Source organism: Phascolarctos cinereus, unplaced genomic scaffold (assembly GCF_003287225.1).
Source record: "Phascolarctos cinereus isolate Bilbo 61053 unplaced genomic scaffold, phaCin_HiC Scaffold_1;HRSCAF=81, whole genome shotgun sequence".
NCBI classification, from domain to species: domain Eukaryota; kingdom Metazoa; phylum Chordata; class Mammalia; order Diprotodontia; family Phascolarctidae; genus Phascolarctos; species Phascolarctos cinereus.
The window spans coordinates 113102722-113127190 of NW_027555514.1; the positions used below are offsets into that span (position 1 = coordinate 113102722).

Below are 24469 nucleotides of genomic sequence, written 5' to 3' on the forward strand. Positions count from 1 at the left end.
CTCTTTACTCTGTGTGTGTATTTCAAAGTTTCTCATCAGTTCTGGCCTTTTCTTCAGGAAAGCTTGGAAATCCTATTTCATTAAAGATCCATTCTTCTTTTGTAGGATCATACATAGTTTTGCTAGGTAAATTATTCTTTGTAAGTCTCTTTTATTTGCCTTTAGAATACTGTATTCTAAACTCTCCCTTTTTACTGATAGTTGCTAAGTCTCATGGGATCCTAACTCTAGTTTCTCAATATTTAAATGCCTTATGGCTGTTTGTAGTGTTTTGGGGTTTTTTTTCCCCCTCTTTGTCCTAGAAAGCCGTATTTTGGCTATGACATTCTTATATTTTCATTTTGGGGTTTGTATATTAGAAGGTTAAAGCTACCTATAGTGATGTGAAAAAAAAATGCGCTACATCGTTATTAAACAGAGAAATGCAAATTAAAACAACTCTGAGGTACTTCCTCACACCTATCAAATTGATTAATATGAAAAAAAAAGGAAAATGACAAATGCTGGAGGGGATGTGGAAAAATTTAGAGACTAACGCACTGCTGGTGGAGTTGTGAACTAATCCAACCGTTCTGGAGAACAATTTGGAACTATATCCAAAAGGCTATAGAGCTGTGCATACCCACTGACCTAGCAATACCACAGCTAAGTCTATATTGCAAAAAGATCAAAGGAAAGGGAAAAAGACTCACATGCACAAAAATATTTATATCAGCTCTTCTTATTGTGGCAAAGAACTGAAAATTGAGGGGATGCCCATCAACTGGAGAATGACTGAATACGTTGTGGTATACGATTGTGATGGAATACTATTGTGTTATGAGAAATGATAAGCCCTATGCTTTTAGAAAAACCTGGACTTACTTGAAATGATGCAAAGTGAAGTGAACAGAACCAGAAGAACATTGTACATAGTAACAGCAATATCGTACAATTATTAACTGTGAATCACTTAGCTATTTTTAGCAACATGATGATCCAAGATAATTCTGAAGACTTATGATGAAAAATGTTATTTATCTCCAGAGAAAGAACTGACAGAGTCTGAATGCTGATTGAAGCATACTTTTTAAAATTTATTTTTCTTGTTTGTTGGTGGTTGTTTTTTTTGGTCTATGCCCACCCCCATCCCCCCACAACATGACTAATATGGAAATGTTTTACATGACTATACAGATATATCAAATTTCTTGCCTTTTCAATGAGGGGAAAGGGATGGGTGAAGGGAGAGAATCTGGAACTCAAAAAAAATTTTTAAAAAATATGAAATGTTATAAATTGTTTTTACATGTAACTGGGAAAAAATAAAATATTACACTTTTTAAAGAAAGGAATATACCGAAATCCAGAGGTCACAGTTCTCTAGATGAGTTTCTCTAGCAAAGCCATCTTCAAAAATATAGTTTACACTATGTACATCACAATACACTACAGTAATACAAAGGCAAATATAACTAGAAAGAGGCATGTCTGGGGCTTTCTATAAAAGGATAAAGTTCAAAAAACATACCACCAAAATTCCTTTAAAACATTAAAAAAAGTTTGTAATACTGTTTTCACTGACACAGATATGGAATTTACTTTTCCAGTATTATTATAAAACATAAGAATTTGTAATTATGACAACTACAAAGCTGAAGTGAAGAATTTCTTTATATGTGATAATAAAATTTTAGGTTTATCACTCCAGGGATATTGATAAGAATGCAGACATACAGAGGTATGAAATGCCTTTCCTGGAAGATTTGGGTTAATATATTACTTACACATTTCCACATTAATTGCCCAGAGCTTACAAATAGTTCTTCCTAGATCAACTCCAATCTCAATCCCATTTCACAATCCAAAAATTGTACAAAAGGAAAACAATATATTCAATTTCTTTATACACACTGCAGAGCAGTAAAGATGTTTCTAAAAAAAGAAACCAAACACTAAATATCTTTCCTGAAATACACATTTAAATTTTTAATCATTTCTTTAATATTTGACAGAAGTCACTTCTAATTCATTTTTGCTAATGGGAAATAAGTGTGAATGTGAAATTACATAGATAGCACTGTTTCTCAAAAAACAATGAATCTGTAAGAGTTTCTTTTTCACTGTCCTAATGGACAAATTTTTACCCAAAATACATGGAGTAGGATAACAAGAAGGTCAATAGTATCAAAATTTCAATCATAATTCTAAATAGAATGAAGATATTAAATATACATATATATATGTATATACACATACACACACACACGTACGTACACACACATGCACATATACACACAGAGATAAAGAGGGATACATGTACTTGTATAGTGTTGTTTTTCCTTCCCATACCAAAAAACTCAAGATTTATATGCACAAATATAGTTTAACAAGGGTAAAAAGGGAAAAGTTAAGTCTTCAAATTTTGCTGCTAGGAAACTTGACTGAGTACCAGAGATTGTACCAGTCTTTGTAAACTGACCCAGAAAGAAAAATGACACAAAAAGAATAAGTAAACAAATATCACGTGTTAGTCATGAACACATTTTAAAAGGATGGTTGTCTGGGGAAACAGGATTGGGAATTATATAACAATTACTCCTGCCAACCTATTTTCATAGAGCCTTTTTAGGAGATGACGATGACAACCCTCCCACCCTTTCAACTTTCTTATTCTGTTATTAGAATTTTGAAAACTTTCAACAGTATAGTTGAAAATGAAATGATTAGATGTTATATGTCATACATATTGTTCCCCATAGGAAATACAAATAAATAAGCCATTTTGAAAAAGCTAAACAAAGCTTTATAGAAAGAGTGAGAAAAAGTTTTTATGATTTAGCACTGGCCCCATGAGATAAAGCCAGCTTTTTATGATTAAACAAAAGGTACAATGAAAGAACTACAACCTAAACTTGAACTTGTTACCACAGCACTGTTCTATGTCAGCTTCCTAATGAATTAGACTAGTACTGCTGGAAGGTACTGTTGAAGGATTTGGAATTTTTACTTAATACAGAACACATCAGGGAATGCATGAGTTGCAAAGAAAACATATGATATTTTCTAATTCAAAACTTGATTATCTAATGAAAAAACAAAGCTACTAAATAATGGGAGTTCCCAAATACCTCGATAAATGATGTGGATTAATTAAATGGTTACTGCTTTTAAAAATAAGTTTTTGATATTTTTTGGTTTTTTACATTCCATAATATCCAGCATCCTTCTCCGTTTCCCTCCAAAAGTCATCCCATATAACAAATAGTATCTTTTAAAGATAAAAAGAAAAAAACAATCAGCAAACCTAATAAGTATACCCAAAAAAGTCTGAAAATATGTGCAGTTATTATGGACCTTCCCACTTCTACAAAGAGGTAGAGTAGGTGTATCTTCTAGTAGCTTTTCCTTTTGAGCTAAGCTTGTTATTTATAATTTTGCAACATTCAGTTTTGATTTTTTATTGTGGTGGTTCTTTCCATTTTTCATGCTGTAGTCACTATGTGTATTATTTTCCTGCTTCTGCACACTTCATTCTCTATTATCTCACTTCCATGCTTCTCTGTGTTCATCACATTCATTATTTCTTACAGAACAACAATATTCCATTATATTCACATACTACAATTTATTTACTCATTTCCCAATTGCTAGACATCTACTTTGCTTCCAATTCTTTCCTATCAAAAAGAAGTGCTACTATAAATGTTGTGGTGTATTTGGGGACTTTCTTCTCTTCAGTGATCTCCCTGGGATATAAGCCTAGGGATGGAAATAGGCCCATTAACAGACTCTTTATGGAGTTCTGAATTGGACCAAATATTCTGGATAGCAATTTGGAATTATGGAAAGAAAGTGACTAAAGTGTCTGCCCATATATTTTGATAAATATTCTACTGCTCAGAACATATACCAAGGAAGTCAGTGATTAAAGGAAAGATCTAGTATATACCAAATAATTTATAGCAACACTTTTTGTGGTATAAAAGAACTAGAAGAGGACTTCCACTTCTGGGAGCCAAGATGGTGGAGTAAGAAGTCACTCTCACCCTCCCTTACTAACCTCTGAAAGCCCAGAAAATATCGTCCCAGGAAAAACCCTGAAACAGCTGAACTAGAAGAAAGATGGGGTGCAGCAGTCCAGTAGAGCTGGTAGCTTGAGGGATTAACGGAAAAGGACCCTCTTGCCCTGGGAGAAGGGGAGCAGTACAGAATGGGAGGTGCTGCAGCAGACTAGTGGAAAACCCCATCTAGCATACCAGGAAGAGATCTCAAAATCCAGGTGGTGGAGCAGGTAAACAACAACATCTGGACCCCAAGTGCCTCACTGAGGGCTGGGGAACCAGTGGAAACCAGCTTGGAAAACCACCAGGTACCTCTGCAAAAGGTGCTCCAAGGGGTCCCAGGCAGATAAACATCCCACAACATCCATATGAAAGGAGCTGAAGAAAGTAAAAGGAAGGAAAGGCCCAGATGAGCAGGAAATCTCCAGGGGCCACACTACCCAATCCTACCCCTAGAGTTCCAGTATTGTTGATTCCAGCCCAACACCAGGTAAGCTGCTCGAATCCTATAGCCTCCAACTGCCAGCACTGGAGGCCTCACCACACAAAGTCAGTGACCAGGCCCTAGGCTCCCAAAACAAGAAACTTGGGTCACTGCCCTCTGTTACCCAGCAGGAGAGCCTAATCTCTTTAAAGGCCAGGAAGGAAATAAGCAAACACCATCTGCAAAAAGAAATGTACTATAGATTCTTATTACGGGAATAAGTGAAGATCAAGGCACAAATTCAGAAGAGGACAACACTGTCAATATATCCACACCTGAAACCTCAAAAGGGAATATGAACTGGTCTGAAGCCCAAAAAGCCTTCTTAGAAGAGCTCAAGAAGGATTTTAAAAGTCAAATGAGAGAGGTAGAAGAAAAAATGGGAAAAGAAATGAGAGATATGCAAGAGTCAATAGCTTGGAAAAGGACAAAAATTAACTGCAGAAAACACGTCCTTAAAAAATACAACTGGCCAACTGGAAAAAAGTACGCTGAAGAAAACAAGTCCCTAAAAAATGTAATTGGCCAAATGGGGAAGGAGGTACAAAATCTAACAGAAGAAAACAATTTGTTAAAAATTAGAATTGGGCAAATGGAAGCTAATGACTCTATGAGAGAGCAAGAATCCATCAAACAGAAACAAAAGAATAAAAAAATAGATGAAAATATAAAATACCTCATTGGTAAAACACATGACCGGGAAAATTGATCCAGGAGAGACAATTTAAAAATTATTGGTCTACCTGAAAATCACAATGAAAAAAAAAAAAACCTGGACAGTATCTTTCAGGAAATCATCAAGAAAACTGCCCTGAGGTCCTAGAACCAGAGGGTAAAATAGCCATAGAAAGAATCCACCGATCACCTCCTGAAAAAGATTCCAAATTGAAAACACCAAGGAATAAACAGTAGCCAAATTCCAAAATTACCAGGTCAAAAAGAAAATACTGCAAACAGCCAGAAATAAACAATTTAAATATCATGGAACCACAGTCAAGATTACACAGGACCTTGCAGCTTCTACATTAAAAGACCATAGGGAACGGAATATGATATTCCGTAAGGCAAAGGAGCTTATTTACAACCAAGGATCAATCACCCAGTGAAAATGAGAATGATTCTTTCAGGGGAGTAAATGGATATTCAACAAAATAGGGGACTTCCAAACCTTCCCGATAAAAAGACCAGAGCTCAACAGAAAATCTGATCTTCAAATACAAGACTCAAGACAGACATAAAAAGGTAAAAAGGATAGAAACAAGCAGTATGTTATTAATAAGGGCAAACTGTTTACATCCCTACAAGGGAAGATGACACTTGTAACTTTTGAGAACTGTACTGTTATTACACCATGTTAAAGGGGTATACCTAAAGTGGGTGGGTATTAATCAACTGATGTAATGATTAAAAAAAAAATTAATCAAGTGGGTTAAATGGATACAAGTAAGTGGATTAATCTGATCTAAGAAAATGTACTAAGAGAATAACATAATCAGTTAGGTACAGAAATCTAATTTGCACTACAGGCAATAAGGGAAAAAAGGGGAAAGAAAAGGGAGGGGGGATAGAAGGGAGAGAAGAAGTAGTAAAGGTAAAGGTGAAGAAAAGGGAAGGGGCTAATAGAAGGGAGGAAGGACTGAGGGAAGCAGTAGCCAAAAGCAAAACACTAGTAAGGAGGGAAACGGAGAAAGGAGAAAGAAAAGCACAAACATGGGGGGAAAGTATGGAAAGAAAGACACAGACAGTAATTATAACTGTGAATGGGATGAATTCTCCCACAAAACAGAAGTGGATAGCAGAATGGATTAGAAACCATAATCCTACAATATGTTGTTGAATTTTTACAGCCAGTGTCTCTGATGAGGGCCTCATTTCTAAAATATATAGAGAATTAAGTCAAATTTCTAAGAATACAAGTTATTCAATAGATAAATTATCAAAGGATATGAACATGCAGTTCTCAGATGAAAAAATTGAAGCCATCTATAGTCATATTAAAAAATGCTCTAAATCACTATTGATTAGAGAAATGCAAATCAAACAACTCTGAGGTTGCACCTATCAGATTGGCCAATATGACAAAACAGGAAAATGATAAATGTTGGAGAAGATGTGGGAAAACTGAAACATTAATGCATTGCTGGTGGAGTTGTGAACTAATCCAACCATTTTGGAAAGCAATTTGGAACTATGCCCAAAGGACTATAAAAATGTGCATACTCTTTTGACCCAGAAATAGCACTTCTAGGGCTGTATCCCAAAGAGATTATACAAACGGGAAAAGGACCCACATGTACAGAAATATTTATAGCAGCCCTTTCTGTGGTGGTAAATAATTGGAGATTGAGAGGATGCCCATCAATTGGGGAATGGCTGAACAAGTTGTAGTATATGAATGTAATGGAATACTATTGTGCTATAAGAACTGAGAAACAGGCTGACTTCAGAAAAACCTTGAAAGACTTGTATGGTCTGATGCTGAGTGAAGTGAGCAGAACCAGGAGAATGTTGTGACAGTGACAGCTACATTATGCGATGATTAATATTGATAGACTTGGCCCTTCTCAACAGTGCAAGACTCTAAGACATCTCCAAAGGCCGCACGATGAAAAATACTATCCACATCCAAAGAAAGAACTATGGAGCTTGAGTGCAGATTGAAGTACACGATTTGCTGGGTTTTTTTCTTCTGTTGTGCTTTTTTCCCTCTTTCTTGTGGTTCCTCCTATTGGTTCTAATTCTTCCTTACAACATCACTAATGTGAAAATATGTTTAATAGGAACATATATGTAAAGCCTATATCAGATTGCACACCATCTTGGGGAAGTGGAGAAAAAAGGGGAGAAAAATTTAAAACTCAAAAAGCTTATGGAAGTGATTACTGATAAATCAAAATAAATTTTTAAAAAGTTAAAAAAAAATTATGGTCTTGGGGCAGCTAGGTGGCACAGTGGATAGAACACTGACCCTGGAGTCAGGATGACCCAAGTTCAAATCCAGCCTCAGACACATAATGCTCACTAGCTGTGTGATTCTGGGCAAGTCACTTAACCCCAATTACCTCACACACAAAAAAATATTATGGTCTTTCTTGACAAACAAACTTTAGTAGCAGGTTTCCATTCTAAAGCTGTTTGTGTTTTTTTTTTTTTAAATTCTGCTTACTGGCTTCATTAAATTTTTTCTGATAGTAGTATGCAGATGAAGTAATGTGAAGTTTTTTTTTTCATTTTATGAAACCACAAGATAAAATTATTTCTTTTTTAATACTAGCAAAATTAAAGGGAAAATATTTTTTCTGGAAAACTTTACACACAAGGAACAAATAAAACAGCTTAAGCCTAATCTTTGGAAATATAGTTCATGTTACATGACACATCCAAAACTTGCCAAAACGCTATTTTTAAAAAGTTGTGCATGTCTCAATAGGCTCTTTTTTATTTGTGATAAGCCAGCAGATTTGAGAATTGGTTGCTAGATAGTTTTTTTTTTAAAGCATAATTTCTCCAAACCCTAGATTTTGTTTTCTTCTTTTACTATTGGTTTCTGGTTTATGCTATTCAGATAAGGAAAACTGAATATACAGAAAATTTTTTAAAAATTGAAACATTTAACAAGAGCTAATTAAAAAAAAAGAACTAGAGTAAAATAAGTGCCCACTCATAAGGGAATGGCTAAACAAAGAGTGGTACATAAAGGTAAAGAAATAGAATGGTGCTCTAAGAAATGGTGAATATAAGATTACAAAAAAATGGGAAGTCTTAAACAGCTATAAAGTAAAATAAGCAGAAGCGGGAAAACTACATAAAACGAATACATCAATGTAAATGGAAAGAATGGTAACAAAATAAACAAAAGTCAATCTTGCAAAATTATAATGATCATGCTTGGCCCAAAAGAAGACATCTCCTCCTGCTTCTTTATAGAGGTGCAAGACTATAGGTGTGCAAGATTGTACGTAGCATCGGATTTGTTCAACATTTTATTTTTGCTGAAGATTTCCCCCTCTCTTTTTTACTTTTTCATTATATGGGATGGTTCTCTGGGAGAGAAAGAGATATATTATTTAACTCTGAGTGCTTAAGTAGAATTTAGAATTTCTTTATACAAAATCATCTATCTTTACTTCCTCTTGTCAATATGTACCCCAAAACATAAGCATCCAAAAATGTAACTTGTTCCCTGGGAAAATAGTTTATAACAAATCAGACCGTGTCAATTGAATAGTTTAGATTATACATGGAAATACTGAAGAGAACAGCATCTTATTACAGCCTCAGAAAAACTAGATAAGATGAAATTTGAGAAGTTTTAAATATGTATTCCTTGCTACTAAAAAGAGAAATTAAAGTTTCTTTAGAACATTAGATATTCTGGCTTAGATAACTCAGTCCACAATTAGAGATGACAAGTCAAATTTCTGTGGAATCTGGTGCAACTACAAAAGGTCACAATTCTACAAATGCATAAATATAACACCTAATTTGAGATCTAACAGTCCAACTAATTTTCTCCTATGCTTTCAACAGTAACATCTGAAAAAGTCACAGTGACACATTAATAGTAATTTCTAACAAATAATGCAGATTACTGAGCCATAGCAAAATGTGATAATTACATGTTAAGTCCTTTTTAAATGACCGTATTTATGCTGGTGTTTCTCTGGAATTATAGTTAATATGTTCTGCAACCATTCATCTAAAATCATTGAAGAATTACAGTAGCCCACTTAATATTTTTTGTTATCTTCTTCCATAATCAGTGGTACTTTATTTTACCTGTGAACTACTAATCATCAAAAGGCCATTATCTTATAACATATTCTTTTGATTAAGTCCCACTCCAATGCCTCACTCACAATGGCACGGAACTGACTCTCACTTCTTTTTCTCTCCAACATTTTAATTAATGCCTTTTGTTTTTCTTTCACATTAGCCATTTCCCTTTACTACCCTGTCCCCTGCACTGAATCTCGCCTTGTAAGAGAGAAAAACAATTAAGCATAATTGAGTGACAGAGCAATTAAGTCTGACTAAATATGCTACATTCCATACCCATAATTCTCCATCTCACTAAAGAGAAGGGATTTATTACATCCTCTGTCCTGTGGATCCAAAATTATTCATTGCAATTAATTTGAGCTCAGCTGCCTTTCAGTGTTGTTTTCATTTACTAAATTGTTGTCATGAATATGTAAGTGCTCTTGGTTCTCCTGTTTTGCTTTTTATCATATAGTACAAATCTCCATTTCTCTGAATTCCTTACATACCCTGTTGATTATAGTGCAAGAATATTTTGTTTGCCACATTTATATCTGCCACAATTGATCCAGTGATCCTGAGTTCCCAAAATCTGTGCCCGGAGAATTCAAATTCTAAAAGATTGGTATCTTATGCTTTTTTTTTTTACACTACCAAAATTTACCCAGCATCTTTTTTCCCCTTTTCCAAGACAGCCACCCAACATAACAAAATAATTTTAAAGGAAAAAATGAGAAAAACTTATTCAGCATATCAAGTAAGTCTGAAAATACTATAGTGTACTATAGTGGTAGACCTCTCACCTCTGCAGAGGAGAGGGGGGTCTTCTCAGATCTCTTATATGCAGGCAAGCTTGTTCTTTGTAATTTTGTAACCTTCATTTTGACTTTTTCTGAGTGTTCTCTCCATTTACATTACTGTAATATTTCTTAGCTCAGTTTACTCTACTTTATGTCATTTCATGTAAATTTTCCATTGTATTCATCATAGTCATTATTTGGACAGTAATATTCTATTACATTCATGTACTATGATTTGTTTAGCATTCTCCAGTCGATGGGGACCTACCATACTTCCATTTGTCTGCTACTAGAAAAAGTGCTGTTACAAATATTTTGGGGAATACGGACATTTTATTCTTATAAAAGCCTCCTCAGGATACAAGCCTATTAAGTGGAATCTCTAGGTCAAGCATATGTATATTTTAGTCACTTTATGCTTAATTCTAAAATGCTTTCGAAAACATCCATATTGATTTACAACTCCACCAATACATTAATGTGACTATCTTTCCATAAACCTTCCAATACTATTTCCATCTTTTGTCATTTTTGTCAATTTGTAGGGTGTAAGGAGAAACTACAAGGTTGTTCTGATGTGCATTTCTCATATTATTAGTGACTTGGGGCATTCAATCATGTGGTTATTAATAGTCTATGGTTCTTCTTTTGACATCCTTTTCTTTATATTTCTTTGACCAATTTCTATTGGAGAATGGCTTTTGGTCATACATATGTTTGTATACACACATATATACATACAAATATATGTATTAGTTCTCCATACATTTTAGATATAAAACTCTTATCTGAGAAAATTGATAGGATTTTCCCCCCATTCCACTCCAGACCTTTTCTACTATGTCACAGAAACATCTATATTGGAAGCTCCCTCTACCCTAGGATTTCTCACCTTGAAAGGATTCTACTCCACTGTAAGATTCTCCATTTCACTGACAGGTCCATCTCAGAACCTTCATTTCAAGGAGTCGATCAGGTCTTCATTCCTCTCTCTACAGACTGTACTTTCTGGCTCTCCAGACTTTCCCTACCATTCCCTCCCTGCTTTCAGCTTCTTTTTTTGTCTGTCTTCCATCAGAACATAACCTTTGAGAAAAGGCACCTTATTTAATGCTCAGCATTTGTATTCCCAGCACTCGACACATATAAGTGCTTAATAAATGCTTGTTGACTGCTTCCCTTCTTATTCTAGGTACATTAATTTTTTCTGTGCATAAGTTTTTTCATTTCATATAATCAAAGATATATATATTTTATCTTTGGTAATTGCCTCAATACCTTATTAGATTAAGAATACATCACCTACCTATAGCTCTGAGAAGTATGTGATTTGCTTTTTCTGATTTTTTTTTGTCATGATATTTAAAATAAATGTCACATACCCAATTAAAATATACTGCCACTATCATATAAAGTGTTCTAAGCCTACTTTCTGCTTTCCCCAGAAGTTTCTGTCAAGTAGTGAGTTCTTTCCTAAGTTATTTATGTTTTCTGATTATCAATCCCATTGTTTAGGATTCTTCCTTGTCTAGTCTGTTCAACTCATCTACCTCCTCTATTTTTAACCAATACTAAATGGTTTTGATGATTGTTGTTTTATAATACAGCCTGAGATTTGGAAGTGTTACTCCCCCTTTCAGGCTTACTTACTTTCATTATTCTATTGATATTCCAAATAATTTATTCCAAATAAATTTTTATATCTTTCTAGTAAGTCTTATACAGCATCCTTCTGATAGCTTGATTGGTATAATGGTAAAACTGTGATTGGTATAATGGTAAAACTGTGAAAAAAATTTGGTAGTACTGTCCTTTTTATTATATTGTCATGGTCAAGCCAAGAGTACTGAACATTCCTCCAGTTATTTTAACTTGTACATTATTTCTTTGAAGAATATTTTGGGGGCAGCTAGGTGGCGCAGTGGAAAGAGTACTGACCCTGGAGTCAGGAGGACCTGAGTTCAAATCCGGCCCCAGACACATAACATTCACAAGCTGTGTGACTCTGGGCAAGTCACTTAACCCCAAATGCCCTCACCAAAAAAAAAAAAATTTGAGACTGAATTTATATAAGGATTATATAAGGATTTTGTATTATACGGTAGAATCTACTTTTTAATCCATTTTCTCTTACATTTCTTTTTCTTTTCTTTTCTTTTCTGGTGAGGCAATTAAAGTTAAGTGAGTTGCCCAGAGTTACACAGCTAGTGAGTGTTACCTGTTTGAGGCCGGATTTGAACTCAGGTCCTCCTGAGTCCAGGGCCCATGCTCTATCCACTGCACCACATATTATACATATTACATTTCTAATCTCATCTTTTACATTTTAATCTATTTTCTTTTACATTTCTTTTACAATCTATCCTTTTAATAAAAGGATCTGTTCTGTAAAATTCTGATTCCGTCAAAGGGCTGCACTTAAGGACTTAGAAGACCTCATGTGGCCTCAAGGCCACAGGTTCCCCACCCCTGTGGTAAACCAAACCCCAAGTATTTTATGCATTGTATAATTATTTTGAACAGCATTTCCCAGTTACTGCCTTTTGGATTGTTATAATAATAGCCAATAATAACTAGCATTAATATAATACTTTACTATTTGCAAAACACCTCACAAATATCATATCATTATATGCTTACAAAAAACCCTGAGAAGTAGTGCTAATATTACTACTATTTTGCAGATGAAGAAATAAAGAGAGGTTAAGCTGCCCATAGTTACACAGCCAGTAAGTGTTTAAGGCTGCATTTGAACTTACCCCTTCCTGACTCTAAGTCCAAGATTTTATCCACTACATTATCTAACTGCCTCTTACTACTTTGTTGATTTTTTCAGGTTTATTTTGTAGCCTAACTTTGCTAAAGTTACGGTCTCAATTAGTATTTTTCTAAATTCTCAATTTTCTAATTAAACCATTGTTGTAGAGGGACACTCTCCTCTTTTTGTTGTTCAGTCATTTTTTAGTTCTGTCAGACTCTTTGTGACCCCATTTGGGTTTTCTTGGCAAAGATAGAAAAGTTGTTTGCCATTTCCTTCTTCAGCTCATTTCACAGATGAAGAAATGGAGGTAAACAGGGTTAAGTGACTTACCCAGGTCACACGGCTAGGAAGTTACATTTGAACTCAGAAAGATAAGTCTTCCTGACTCCGGGCCTGTCAACCCTATCTACTGTGCCACCCAGCTGCCTAATCTCTTTACCTATTTTTATATCTTTCTTTCTTATTTTAATACTAGTGCTAGTACTTATAGGATTATATCAAACAACAACAGACTTCCTTGTTTTTCTCTTGCATTTTGAGGGATTCTAGTCTATCTTCATGGCATATGATACTGTCATTTGGTTTGAGAGATTTTTAATATTTGTATTAATGCCCTTCTATGCCTATACTTTGTAGGTTTTTTTACATAAATGAGTGTTGTACTTTGTTGATGGCCTTTTCTCACATTGATTGAGATAATCATGCAGTTTTAAAATTTTTTAAATAATTGTGTTATTTTCCTAATGTTAAACTATCTCCAGATCCATGGTATAAATCTAATTTGGTCATGATTTCTTACTACTGTAGTCAGAAAGGATAGTACTTAACTTTTTTGAATTGATGACATTCATTAATAATATTGGGATATACTTCTCCTGAGCTTTATCTTTCTCTGGTTTAGGTATTAGGATTATATTTGTCTCATAAAAAGAATCTGGTAGAGTACTTTCTTTCTGAATTTTTGAGAATAATTTGTGTATCTTGGTGCTGTTCTTTTGATAGAATTCACCTGTAGGTAGGGGATGGGGAAGTTTCTCCCATCCTGTTTCAAGCCTTTTCCTTTGCCATCAGTTCTTCTGTTTTAAGTTTGTTTTCTCCCTTGTCACCTTGTATACGTTTAGAAAGAAACCTTTCAACCTGGTCAATCTGTTGTCATGTTATTTTAACCTCAGAGGTGTCTTTCTCTTTCTAGACTTTTTCTTCTTTGGGGTAAAATTTATTTATTTAATTAGTTGTGCCTTTGTTGGCTCTTTTGTATTTGGTTACTTTTCTTGTATTTCTGTTGTCTGGAATATTTGAACATCAAAAATTTGATCAGGTGTGGTTTTCTTTGTAGGAATGCTTAAAATTCCTTTGTTTTATCTAACACCCATTTTTAAAATTGATAATTAGGATCAGGTTTGCAGGGAATATCACTTTGGGCTGCACCTTGAGTTCTTTTGCACTTTGGAACACATCTCATTTCCTCTTGCAGTTTCTGTGGGTGCAGAATAGTGTTGAGTTGTTCATATTTCTTTTCTATTATATTTGAATATCTTTCTTTCCCTTGCTTGCAGAATTGTTTGTCACTGGAACTGTTATATTTAACCACTATATTTGTCTTGGAGTCTGCAGCATACCACTGGAGATAATTCATGGATTCATTTGATTTGGCACTTTTTTTCCCCCACGTTGAGAAGTTCTTGACAATTTTCTTATGTTATTTTTTGCATTTCAGGTTGGTGTTTTTTCTTCTTTTTTATACTTGTCACATTTTTCTGAGAGACCTATAATTTTTAAGCCATGTCTATACATCTTGACTTCAAGATACATGTTTTACTTGTGCAGAAATGATGTTTTCTTTTAACGTGATTGCTTTGTGGTTCTCTTCTTCCAGATCAAATGTTGAATCATTTTCCTTTCTCTTACATTTATTCTGAGATATTTGGACTTGTTTAGATAATCTGGAGGTCAGAGTCCCTTTTATGAATATCTTCCCTACTGATTCATCAATTGTACTCTAAATTTTTTACCTAGTTTCCTTCCTCCTGTCATTTTTGGTCATTTCAGTCATTTTTCCTTATATTCTCCTACTGCTCACTTTCTGACGGACTCTGATGGTAATTTCTTCAAGAGCTGGATCTCAGACTTATCTCAGCCTCCTTCCATTCTAAAGAATTAATTTGTTATGGGCCTCAGTCTCTTCCCCAACTGACTTGGGCAGGGAGAAGGGGGTGCAGAAGTGGCCCTAGCTGTATGTTAGTCCACCCCCACCCTAACAGGTTACCCCAGTTCACTCTGTTGCTCAGTTCTCTGGCTCCTGGACCTTCACCTTCAGTGCAGGGATGGCAGAAAGAAGTGCTGTTGCTTGTTGTCTCAGAATGACTGAGTGAAGGTAGAGGGAGGGTGCAGGCAGGTGGTAGAGACTGCAGCATCAAGGAAATTGCCAAGTCAATTCCAGGGCACAAGTCTCTGGGTCAGGTTGTGATGTCTGAGAGAACTTAGTAGAGGTGATTTATGGATTAAATTTATTGCTGTTAGTTTACTGCGCTGTTAATTCAGAGTTCTTGGTGTCTTAGACCATGGCGATAGCTGTGATTGCTTTAACCCTTGTGTAACATTATTATTTCAGAGTTTATGAGGATCAGAACAAATGCCTGCTCCTCCATCTTGTTTACACAACCCAGAAATGACTGAATTTCTTTCTCCCCTAAATCCAGAAGCATGAGCCAACCAGTTTCTATAATCTCTGATTTTTGTATACAAAATTCAGAGACTCTGCCAACTCTTTTGGGGATAAAAGAATAAAATAAAGACTTCTCAATTATGACACTGGCAATAGCACTTTACTAAAGGTGCCTGGACTCTTTACAGTTTTGGAGAAACTCAGGTTTCTCAGATGATACAAAGATTTCCCAACTCCCAGTGTAGCTTTAAGATACAAGACAAGGGTAGAATTCCATTGTTCACTATCATTCAAACATACCTCCACCCCCACTCCCACTCCTTGATGATAACTTTGATCTAGGGACTTCCAAACACTAAGAGACATTACTCTATCTATTTGGATAACTATGATTTGGCTTTGTTACTATTCTGGGTCAACTCATTTTGCTTTTCTTAAATTTTTTTTTCTCTATACATACCTTCAAGTTAACTACAAAGGCTTATTTCCTGCGGGAGCCCGCCCCCCCACCCATGTCCATTAAACAAAAATTTTTAATACAAAGAACTGAAAAGGCAATAGGAGACTAAGTCAGGAGAGGAAGCCCATTACCTTAATTACAAAATTACAAAGAAACTACCTGTTTTCTATCTACTTAACAGGGATTCAGTGGATATTAAGCACTCCCTTAAATAAGGATTATAAAATAAACTGAAGGTGCTGTTAAGGTCACTCTACTTTCTTGAGGCCCTAGATCAAAGACATTTTTCATCAACTAGTGCAATGCATCAAAAGTTTTTCATGAACCACTGTAGAATGCCTAAAATATATCCAATTGTGGCCATGATTTGGAATGTCAATACTTAAAAAATCAATGACAATTCCAGAAGTCCAGAAACAATTTTTTTTATCAGTATGAAATAGTCCTATCATATAATTAATTCCTATTTTAAATCCAGGAACCAAACTGCCTGACAAAAACTAATAAAAGACTTTTGAAAAGGCTTACTTACCATAAAGCTATCGTAAATCTATATTTTAAAGGCTGCTAGGTTTTCTGTTTAGGTATCATATTTAAAAAGGTCTCTTCTGAAGAGACACAAGCTACTTTGGAAAAGTTTCTGAGACAGAACCACACAATCGTCAAACTGAAAGAAATTTAAGAATCCACCTAATCTAGACCACTCCCAGATATATGAAGCCCCTCTACCTAATCTTCAGTCCTCTCTTCAATTTAATGACAGAAAACTCACTATAGATTGTGCTTCCTTGAAACTTTCAGCCATTATCTCTAGTTCTGCTTGTTGCTGCTCTCTCTCTCTTCTCTACATAATAATCCTTCAAGTATTTGAAAAGGAAAATATTTCCTTTTTTCCAAATCTTTTCTTCTGCAAGCAAAATACACCCTCTTCTTGCAACTCTGTTAATTTTGTATTTTTAAAATTTGGTCAATAAGTATTGTTTTTTAATTTTCAGTTTTGCTGAGATAAAATTGTGTAGAGTATGCACTCTGACTTAACCTTTTTTTTTGTCATTTAGGTTAAAGGTTTATCGATTTTGTTAAGTTTATTACACATCCGTTTAGGTCTGTATATTTTGCTTCTGCTCCCATATTAATTACTACTTTTACTGGGTTATGTTATATAAAGAATGTGTGTACTATTTCTTTTTTATGTTTATTTATAATTTCTGTGTCCCAATACATAGTCTATTTTGATAAAAGCATCATGGACTGTTGAAAAATATATTACCATTCATAAGATGCTAAAAGTCTTTCAGCTTTACAGTCTCTAAAGGTTTGATCTTCCTTCCAGATAGATTTGTCCAATTCTGAGAAATAAACATTAAAGATACATACTACTACTGTTACTATATCTTTTGGCAATTCAGTTAACTGTATCTTTATGAATTTAGATGCTACATTATTTGGAGCATATGTTTAGTGTTGATGTTGGCTCACTGTTTATGATTTCTTTAAGAATAATACATTTCAGTTGATATTTTGAATTTCTGTCTTTGATAGGTTGGTTACAACTCCTCTTGCTATTTTAGATTCAAATGATGCACAACAAATTTTGTCCCGGATTTTCATTTTAATTCTCTATTTTTTTATTCAACTGTTTTATCCATTCACATTTTAGTTGTGATTGTAAGGTTTGTGCTTTCCTCCACTGGTTTCTTAAATATTGCTATTTTTAAAAAATCTCCTTTCCTTTTTCAAAGTAACTTTCCACGGTTAATTTGATTTGAATTTATCCCCATAAGCTTTCTTCTTGATACCAGTTCCTGAATGCTTACCTTTCCCCAATTTCCTGATTTTCCCCTAATTTTGGGGGGTTTTTTTGTCCCATTCCTTTCCCTGTATAGTTATAAATTTAGCTCAAAATCTTACCGCCCCTCCAACTTGTTGTTATATTAAGTTTCTTTCACTGTGCCTTTTTCTAAGACCTTTGGTTTTAATTTTGTTCTGTTTATTATTTCTCTTTCTTTTAGCCTATTCTGAATTTTATTTTTTGGTTCATATTTTTCTTTTTTTTTTTTTGGTTATACTCTTATTTGTTCTTTTTTTTTCCTTTTAGGTGAGGCAATCTAGGATTAAGTGACTTGCCCAGGGTCACACAGCTAGTAAGTGTCAAGTGTCTGAGGCAGGATTTGAACTCAGGTCCTCCTGACTCCAGGGCCAATGCTCTATCCACTATGCCATCTAGCTGCCCCCTCCTATTTGTTCTTTAAACAATGTCAGATGGAAAGAGTGCCTATTGTTAGAAATTATCCTGTTTCCCAAATTGTGCAGCCCAGCCTGATCCACTGCCTCTACTATGAACAATCACCTTCCTAAAGGACATATCATCTAATTACTTAACTCTAAGGCCATTCTCTCACCATTCCAAGTACCAGCTGCCCATAGGAGCTCACATATCCCTTTTGCTGGGATGTGATACTGCATATGGAGACATAATACTGAGAGAAAGGTGCCTCCCAGTGCATAATATTCTTCCCTATCCACATGTTAAATCCATGATGAGATTTCTGTATTCTACTGCAGGCATACATCGCTTGCCCCACTGGGGGCTCTCCAACAGTACTTCATTTCCCACAAGGGAGTAAGAACACTCTCCCTTCCATTCCACTGGTCTCTTCTCATTTCACTCTCTCCTCTCTACCACCTCTCCCATTCTCTATTCTCCCTTCAGTACCAACCCAATCACTTTTGCCAAGCGACTACAGAAATCACCACACTTTCACTATTTAGGCTACAGATCTGGTAGAGATATATGTTCCTGTCATCTACCTCCTACTCTTTGATTATGTAAACATCCATTATGCAATTCCATTAAAAACAAAAAAAACCCCACCGAATTCCACTCAGGGAATTGACTGCATAGTACACTTTAGTTTGCTTCTTTTACCTTTACTTCTGGTAAAGTCCAACTTAAGTCTATTTTTGTACTCTTTCATAATCCTTTGAAATTTCTCCTTGTTTTCTTTTAGGCTATAGGTTAATCTTTCTCACCTCCTTTTACTGATTTCATTACTCATTCCTTCCTTGATCATTGTTTGCCAACAAAATGTTTTGCTCAGATTCATGTTTTCTACTGTAGAAAAGCCTCAAATACCATATTTTCCCCCTTGAATATCTCTTCAAATTGATCATTAGACTTAGGTTTTCACAGTAAATCATTTTGGGTTGCAGCTTGAGCAATTCTTTTTATGGACTCAGAATACTCAGGATATATTATTTCATCCCCTTCAGCAACCTGTAACTATGGAATAATCCTGTATTATTCACGTTTCCTTTCCTTTACATTTGAAGATCTTTCTCCTACTTACTTGCAAAATGTGTTGTCCCTGAAAGTATTAAATTTAATCACTCTGCATCTCTGAGTTAAGCACAGGACTTTTCTCTAGCAGCAATCTATGGATTCTCTCAATTGATGTTCTGTTGTCCATATTTTCTTCCCATGTGCCAATCGATCACTTTGTACACACCCAGAGATTCACATACACCTCTTTTGGGACTAGAGCTTTAAAGAGCAAAGTTTCCCTAGTGTACAGCTTTTAAAATCATTCACACAAATTTAGTTTATATATAAGGACAAAAACACAACTAATCAATACTAGCCAATAGTGACACACACACACACACACACGTGTGTGTGTGTGTGTGTGTGTGTGTGTGTTGTGTGTATCACATTTTCATGATGAAATCTTAGAAGTCATATCTTATGCTACTTTTTATCTTTCTCTTGACTTAGTCTATTACTTATTACTAGGAACTAAAAAAATTCAGGTTTTTTTGATGTGAAACTTTTCTTCTGGGACACATGTCACTAAGGTGTTCTTGAAAATTAATTGGAACGGGTTAAGATTTTGTATTTAAAAATCATTGAAATCCTTTGTTTAGAAAAAAATTTAAATAAGCTAAAAATTTTGTGTTTTGCTCACTCAGATGTACAAAACAGAGTACATGTTTAGTAGGTATGATCCGTCAATTCACTTTACGAAATCAATCAGTTAATCAACAAGCATTATCAAAGGCTTACTATGTTTAGGCAATGGGTTTACTATGACGAGGAATAAGTTTGCATAGTTTGAGACAGGATAGCTTTTGCTCAGCTCATTAAAAATAATTCAACTTGACATTTTCTTTTGCAAACAAGACAAAAGTTCAAAGTTGTTTATTTTCTTAGATGCATAAGGACAAAACAATAGAGGTCATCTGCTCAGAAATATAACAAGCCACCTGAATATCACTTAATATTAACACAATTATAAGAGCTGGTATTTTGGGGAAAATGTGTAATTATGCAAAAAAATTTACTTAGTTGTATATGCCCACTGAATGCAATGCTTGGGCTATATCCCAAGTAGCTCACTGAATGTGATAAGAAATTAAGAAGGCTTTGATAGTACTTCTCTAAAAGGGGTGTGTGTGTGTGTGTGTGTGTGTGTGGTGTGTGTGTGTGTGTGTGTGTGTGTGTCTGTGTGTGTCTGTGTGTGTCTGTGTGTACAGGGGACAGTAGTTTGGTTTCTTAGCTGGTTCTACCTCAAAGGCAAGGGGTGAGATAGTGTGGAGGTCACAAATTGCTGGAAGAACCTACCTAGGGGGAGGGAGGAAGCCCTAGGCTCACCTTCAACTTCAACTTCAACCTCAGCCTCAGCCCCAGCCCCAGCCCCAGCCCTAGCTAACTGGTCTCCTCAGTGTCAAAGGCTGTGGCCTAAGGCCCCTGAGCAACAGGAAGGAGAAGGCAAGTAAGGACCACTGGTATACTACACACACTGAACCCACTTTGCTACAGGCTGGGACATACTGAGGTCCCTGTTCCCAATGCAGAATGTTGCTGGCTTCTCTCCCTGGGATGAATGAGCCTAGCGCATGAGCAGACTCTGGAGGGAACAAAGGGCACTGCTCTTGTTAAATTGATTAACCTGAGTCAGGAGGTAATTCTAAGGAATAGCTGGTGCCCCTGCTGTGTGAGTACCACTCATATCTCAGAAAATCAAATTCCAGCAAACTGAACGAAAGATTCAGCAGCTAAATAGCCAGGAGAGCTAAGTTTTAGTCTATGCTTTGAAAACTTCCTTTGTAAAACAAGGTAACTGGACAAAAGAGTCTCTAAAATCCTTCCCAAAGCTAACACTGGGTTCTACTTAATGCTGCCTCACTTCAGCCACACTGTCCATATGGCCTTGGTCACATCACTTTTCTTCTGGAACCTCAATTTCCTCCTTGGTAAAATGAAGGACTTGGACTAATTATCAAGGATTCTTAATTTAGGGTCCATAAATTTTTTATTTCAAATATACTGATAACTGCATTTCAATATAATTGAGCTCCTTTGTAACATTTTATTTTATGCATTTAAAAACATTATTACGAGAAAAGGTCCACAGGCTTTTACAAAGATGGCAAAGGAAGTCAACCATGACACAAATAAAAGTTTAAAAACTAGGAAATTCCTAAGGTCCTCTTCAGCTCTAACATTCTTGCAGACAGTTTTGGAAAGAGAGGAAGCAATTTCCCCGAAAGCATCTATTTGCTACAGCAGTTACCACACTGCCCACACCTAAGTTAACTTCTTAGATATCAAATAGGAAGAAACTCTTAATAACAATCAATCAACAAGCATTTTTTAAGCCTCCGCTCTACTTGGGATATAGCCCAAGCATTGCAGTCAATAGGCATACTGCAAATACCAGGCATTTGGTATACAAATACAAAAGTGAAATGACCTTGGCACCGAGTTGTTAAATTAAAATAGGAAGCAACTACAGTTTCCCTGCTTTCTTATTCTCAGTATTGCACTCGTGGTTTCCCAGAGTCTGTATCTATCTCCATGGAGTGGGTCTACCACCCTCCCCATAATCAAATATACCCTTTTAGCTGCTTAGTCTGAGTGTAGTTTGTAGTGGTTGCCCCAGGAACAGAAATTCCTAGTTATGGCTCCGTTATGGCTCGCAAGAAAAGACCCATGTTAAAAAATGCTCACAGCAGGATTATTTGCAAAAATCAAAAAGCCAGAAAAGAAAAATATGTGCACAAAGTCTGAGGAATGGCTGAACAAATTATATGGTACAGTAGTAGAATGGAATGGGACACAAGGAATTAAGAATATGACTAACTGAAACAGGAAAACTCACATGAAATGAAGTAGAAGAAAGCAAGCAAAGGGAAAAAAAGCCATCTATATGACTACAACCAATGTAAATAAAAGAGACAACAAAACTAGTCCAAAAAAGGTCAAAGTCAGAATCCTATCACCAATGTTAAAAGAAGTATCTTTCCATTAATAAATAACAACACACACATAATACCCTGCAAATTAGTGAAAATTACAAAAGGCAATAGTTAACGTTGAAAGACATTGTGGGAAGATAGGCACATTGGTGCATTGTTGGTGGAGCTGGGAATTAGTACCATTTTGGAAAGCAATTTGAAATCATGCAAATAAAATGACTAAAATGTCCTTACTCTTTGACTCAGAGATTCTACTACTACTGCTGCTGCTACTACTCAGCGATATACTACTACTACTACTACTACTACTACTACTGCTGCTACTACTACTACTTACTACAACAACAACAACAACAACAACAAAGAGGCCATTAAAGGAAAAAAGTCCACATATATGTATATATGCCAAAATATTTATGGCAGCATTTTTTGTGATAACAAAGAAGTGGAAACCAAATAGATGCTCATCAGTTGGAAAATGACTAAACAAAATGTAGAACATGAATGTAATGGAATACTACCGTGCTATAAGAAATGATGAATGCAATGAATACATAGAAGCATGGAAGGTTTTCGTGAAATAATACAGAATGAAATAAGCAAAGCCAAGAAAATCATGTATAATGGCTATAACAATGTAAATGGAAAGAACAAAAGAAAATGTTGCCAAAATTATAAATAACAATCATGACTAAAAAGAAGATATAAGAAGACACTCATTCCTTTGCAGAGTTGGGAGGTCCACAGGTATACTGCAAACATTTTCAGACTTTTTCTGTGTATTAAATAGTTTTGTTGATTTTGTTTTCTCCTCTCTCTTTTTTCCTTTAAAAATAGTATTTGTCATATGAGACGGTTCTCTGGGAGGTGAAGAAGGAGGAGAGGGCAAATTGGGGGAAATTTTGGTGACATACAAAAAAGATATCAATAAAAGTTTTATTTTAAAAAATGACAATCTTATTGTCTATTTTAGAGGATGTGCTTTGTAAAACAGGTTTGCTAAAAAGTATCTGCCACAAAAAAAATGTATAAAAATACATTTTGCAAGATTATAGATTACTGTTTAAAAGAGCAGGTACCAGAAAAACACAAGAAGCCTCAGAAGGTGACTAAACATTTTTATATGTATATACACATGTGCGCGCATGCGCACACACACACACACACACACACACACTCTCTCTCTCTCTCTCTCTCACAATAACTATAGTTATATGTATACGTATATACAAATATATAGGGGAATACCAAACCATGTCAGAAACAGAGATGAAAATTATATTTTATGCTTTCTTTTATGTTTAGCAGAGGAACAGATGCAAAATTTATATCTGAAGTCTCATTAGGTGTCAACACTAGATTTTCTGGCCTTGTTAAAACTACTGTTCAAAAAATATAAAATACTACTAAATATCACAATATTCTTAGAGTAACTATTAAAATCCCTAGTGATTCCTCAAGGAAATTTCATAGCTTAACCTCTTTTAATTCAATAAATGATCTGAAACTCCAAAAGTCTCAATATGTTCCATAGGTTTTAAAGGAGAATAGCAACCTCTTCAAATTCTCCCCTAGTACAAAAAAAAATCATTAGAAAACAGATTAGAAAGGTCACTGTAGAAGCAGAAGATGGTGGAAATATGGCCATCTATTATAACTCTGCAAATATATAACATGTTTTTTTTAAAGTATTAGTTCTAGAAAAAGTCCTTATTCTTTACTAGACCTATATAGTGGATTCATGCATATTCAAGGATTCTTTTTATGCTAAGAAAAGCAAGAAAGAAACTTAGGAACTTTCACATCCCTTCTATTCTCAGAAAATTCATTTTCTATCTCTACCAATCAAGACAAGAAAGTTCATTAAAATCTCTTACCCATCCCAGAGTCTTTCTTGGTGCCATCTGATATGATGTCCACATGGTCACTGTCTACATCATAACTGAAGAAATCATTCAAGTAGGTTTTTGATCGCTGACCACCAAATACATACAAGCAACGATTTTTCTGAAAATTAAAAAAAAAAAACAACAGGGAAAAACAAGTGAAGAGAAAAGTAAGCAGTGACGTAGAATGATAGCTGAAGATCAGTTCACAAGGACTTACTCTTCAGTGACCAGACCTTTAAGAAGTTCTAATCAATGTCTGAGAAACACCTCTGTAGGGTGAGCAGTGAGTTGCAGGTGCATAGGCTCAAGTTGTATAGAGCCAATTCTTACATTTTTACACTTATAGAG

The 24469-nt window shown here is 35.2% G+C and overlaps 1 protein-coding gene across 4 annotated transcripts in view; it reads right to left on the reverse strand.

Annotated features, from left to right (window-relative positions):
- The window catches only part of MKLN1 (muskelin 1), a 237763-nt gene that overhangs the window by 47070 nt on the left and 166224 nt on the right, over positions 1-24469 (reverse strand). For all 4 annotated transcript variants that reach the window (XM_021002257.2, XM_021002254.2, XM_078153678.1 and 1 more), the window contains one exon: positions 24110-24239. In XM_021002257.2, the coding sequence (XP_020857916.1) occupies positions 24110-24239 (130 nt within the window). The remainder of the gene's footprint in view (positions 1-24109; positions 24240-24469) is intronic.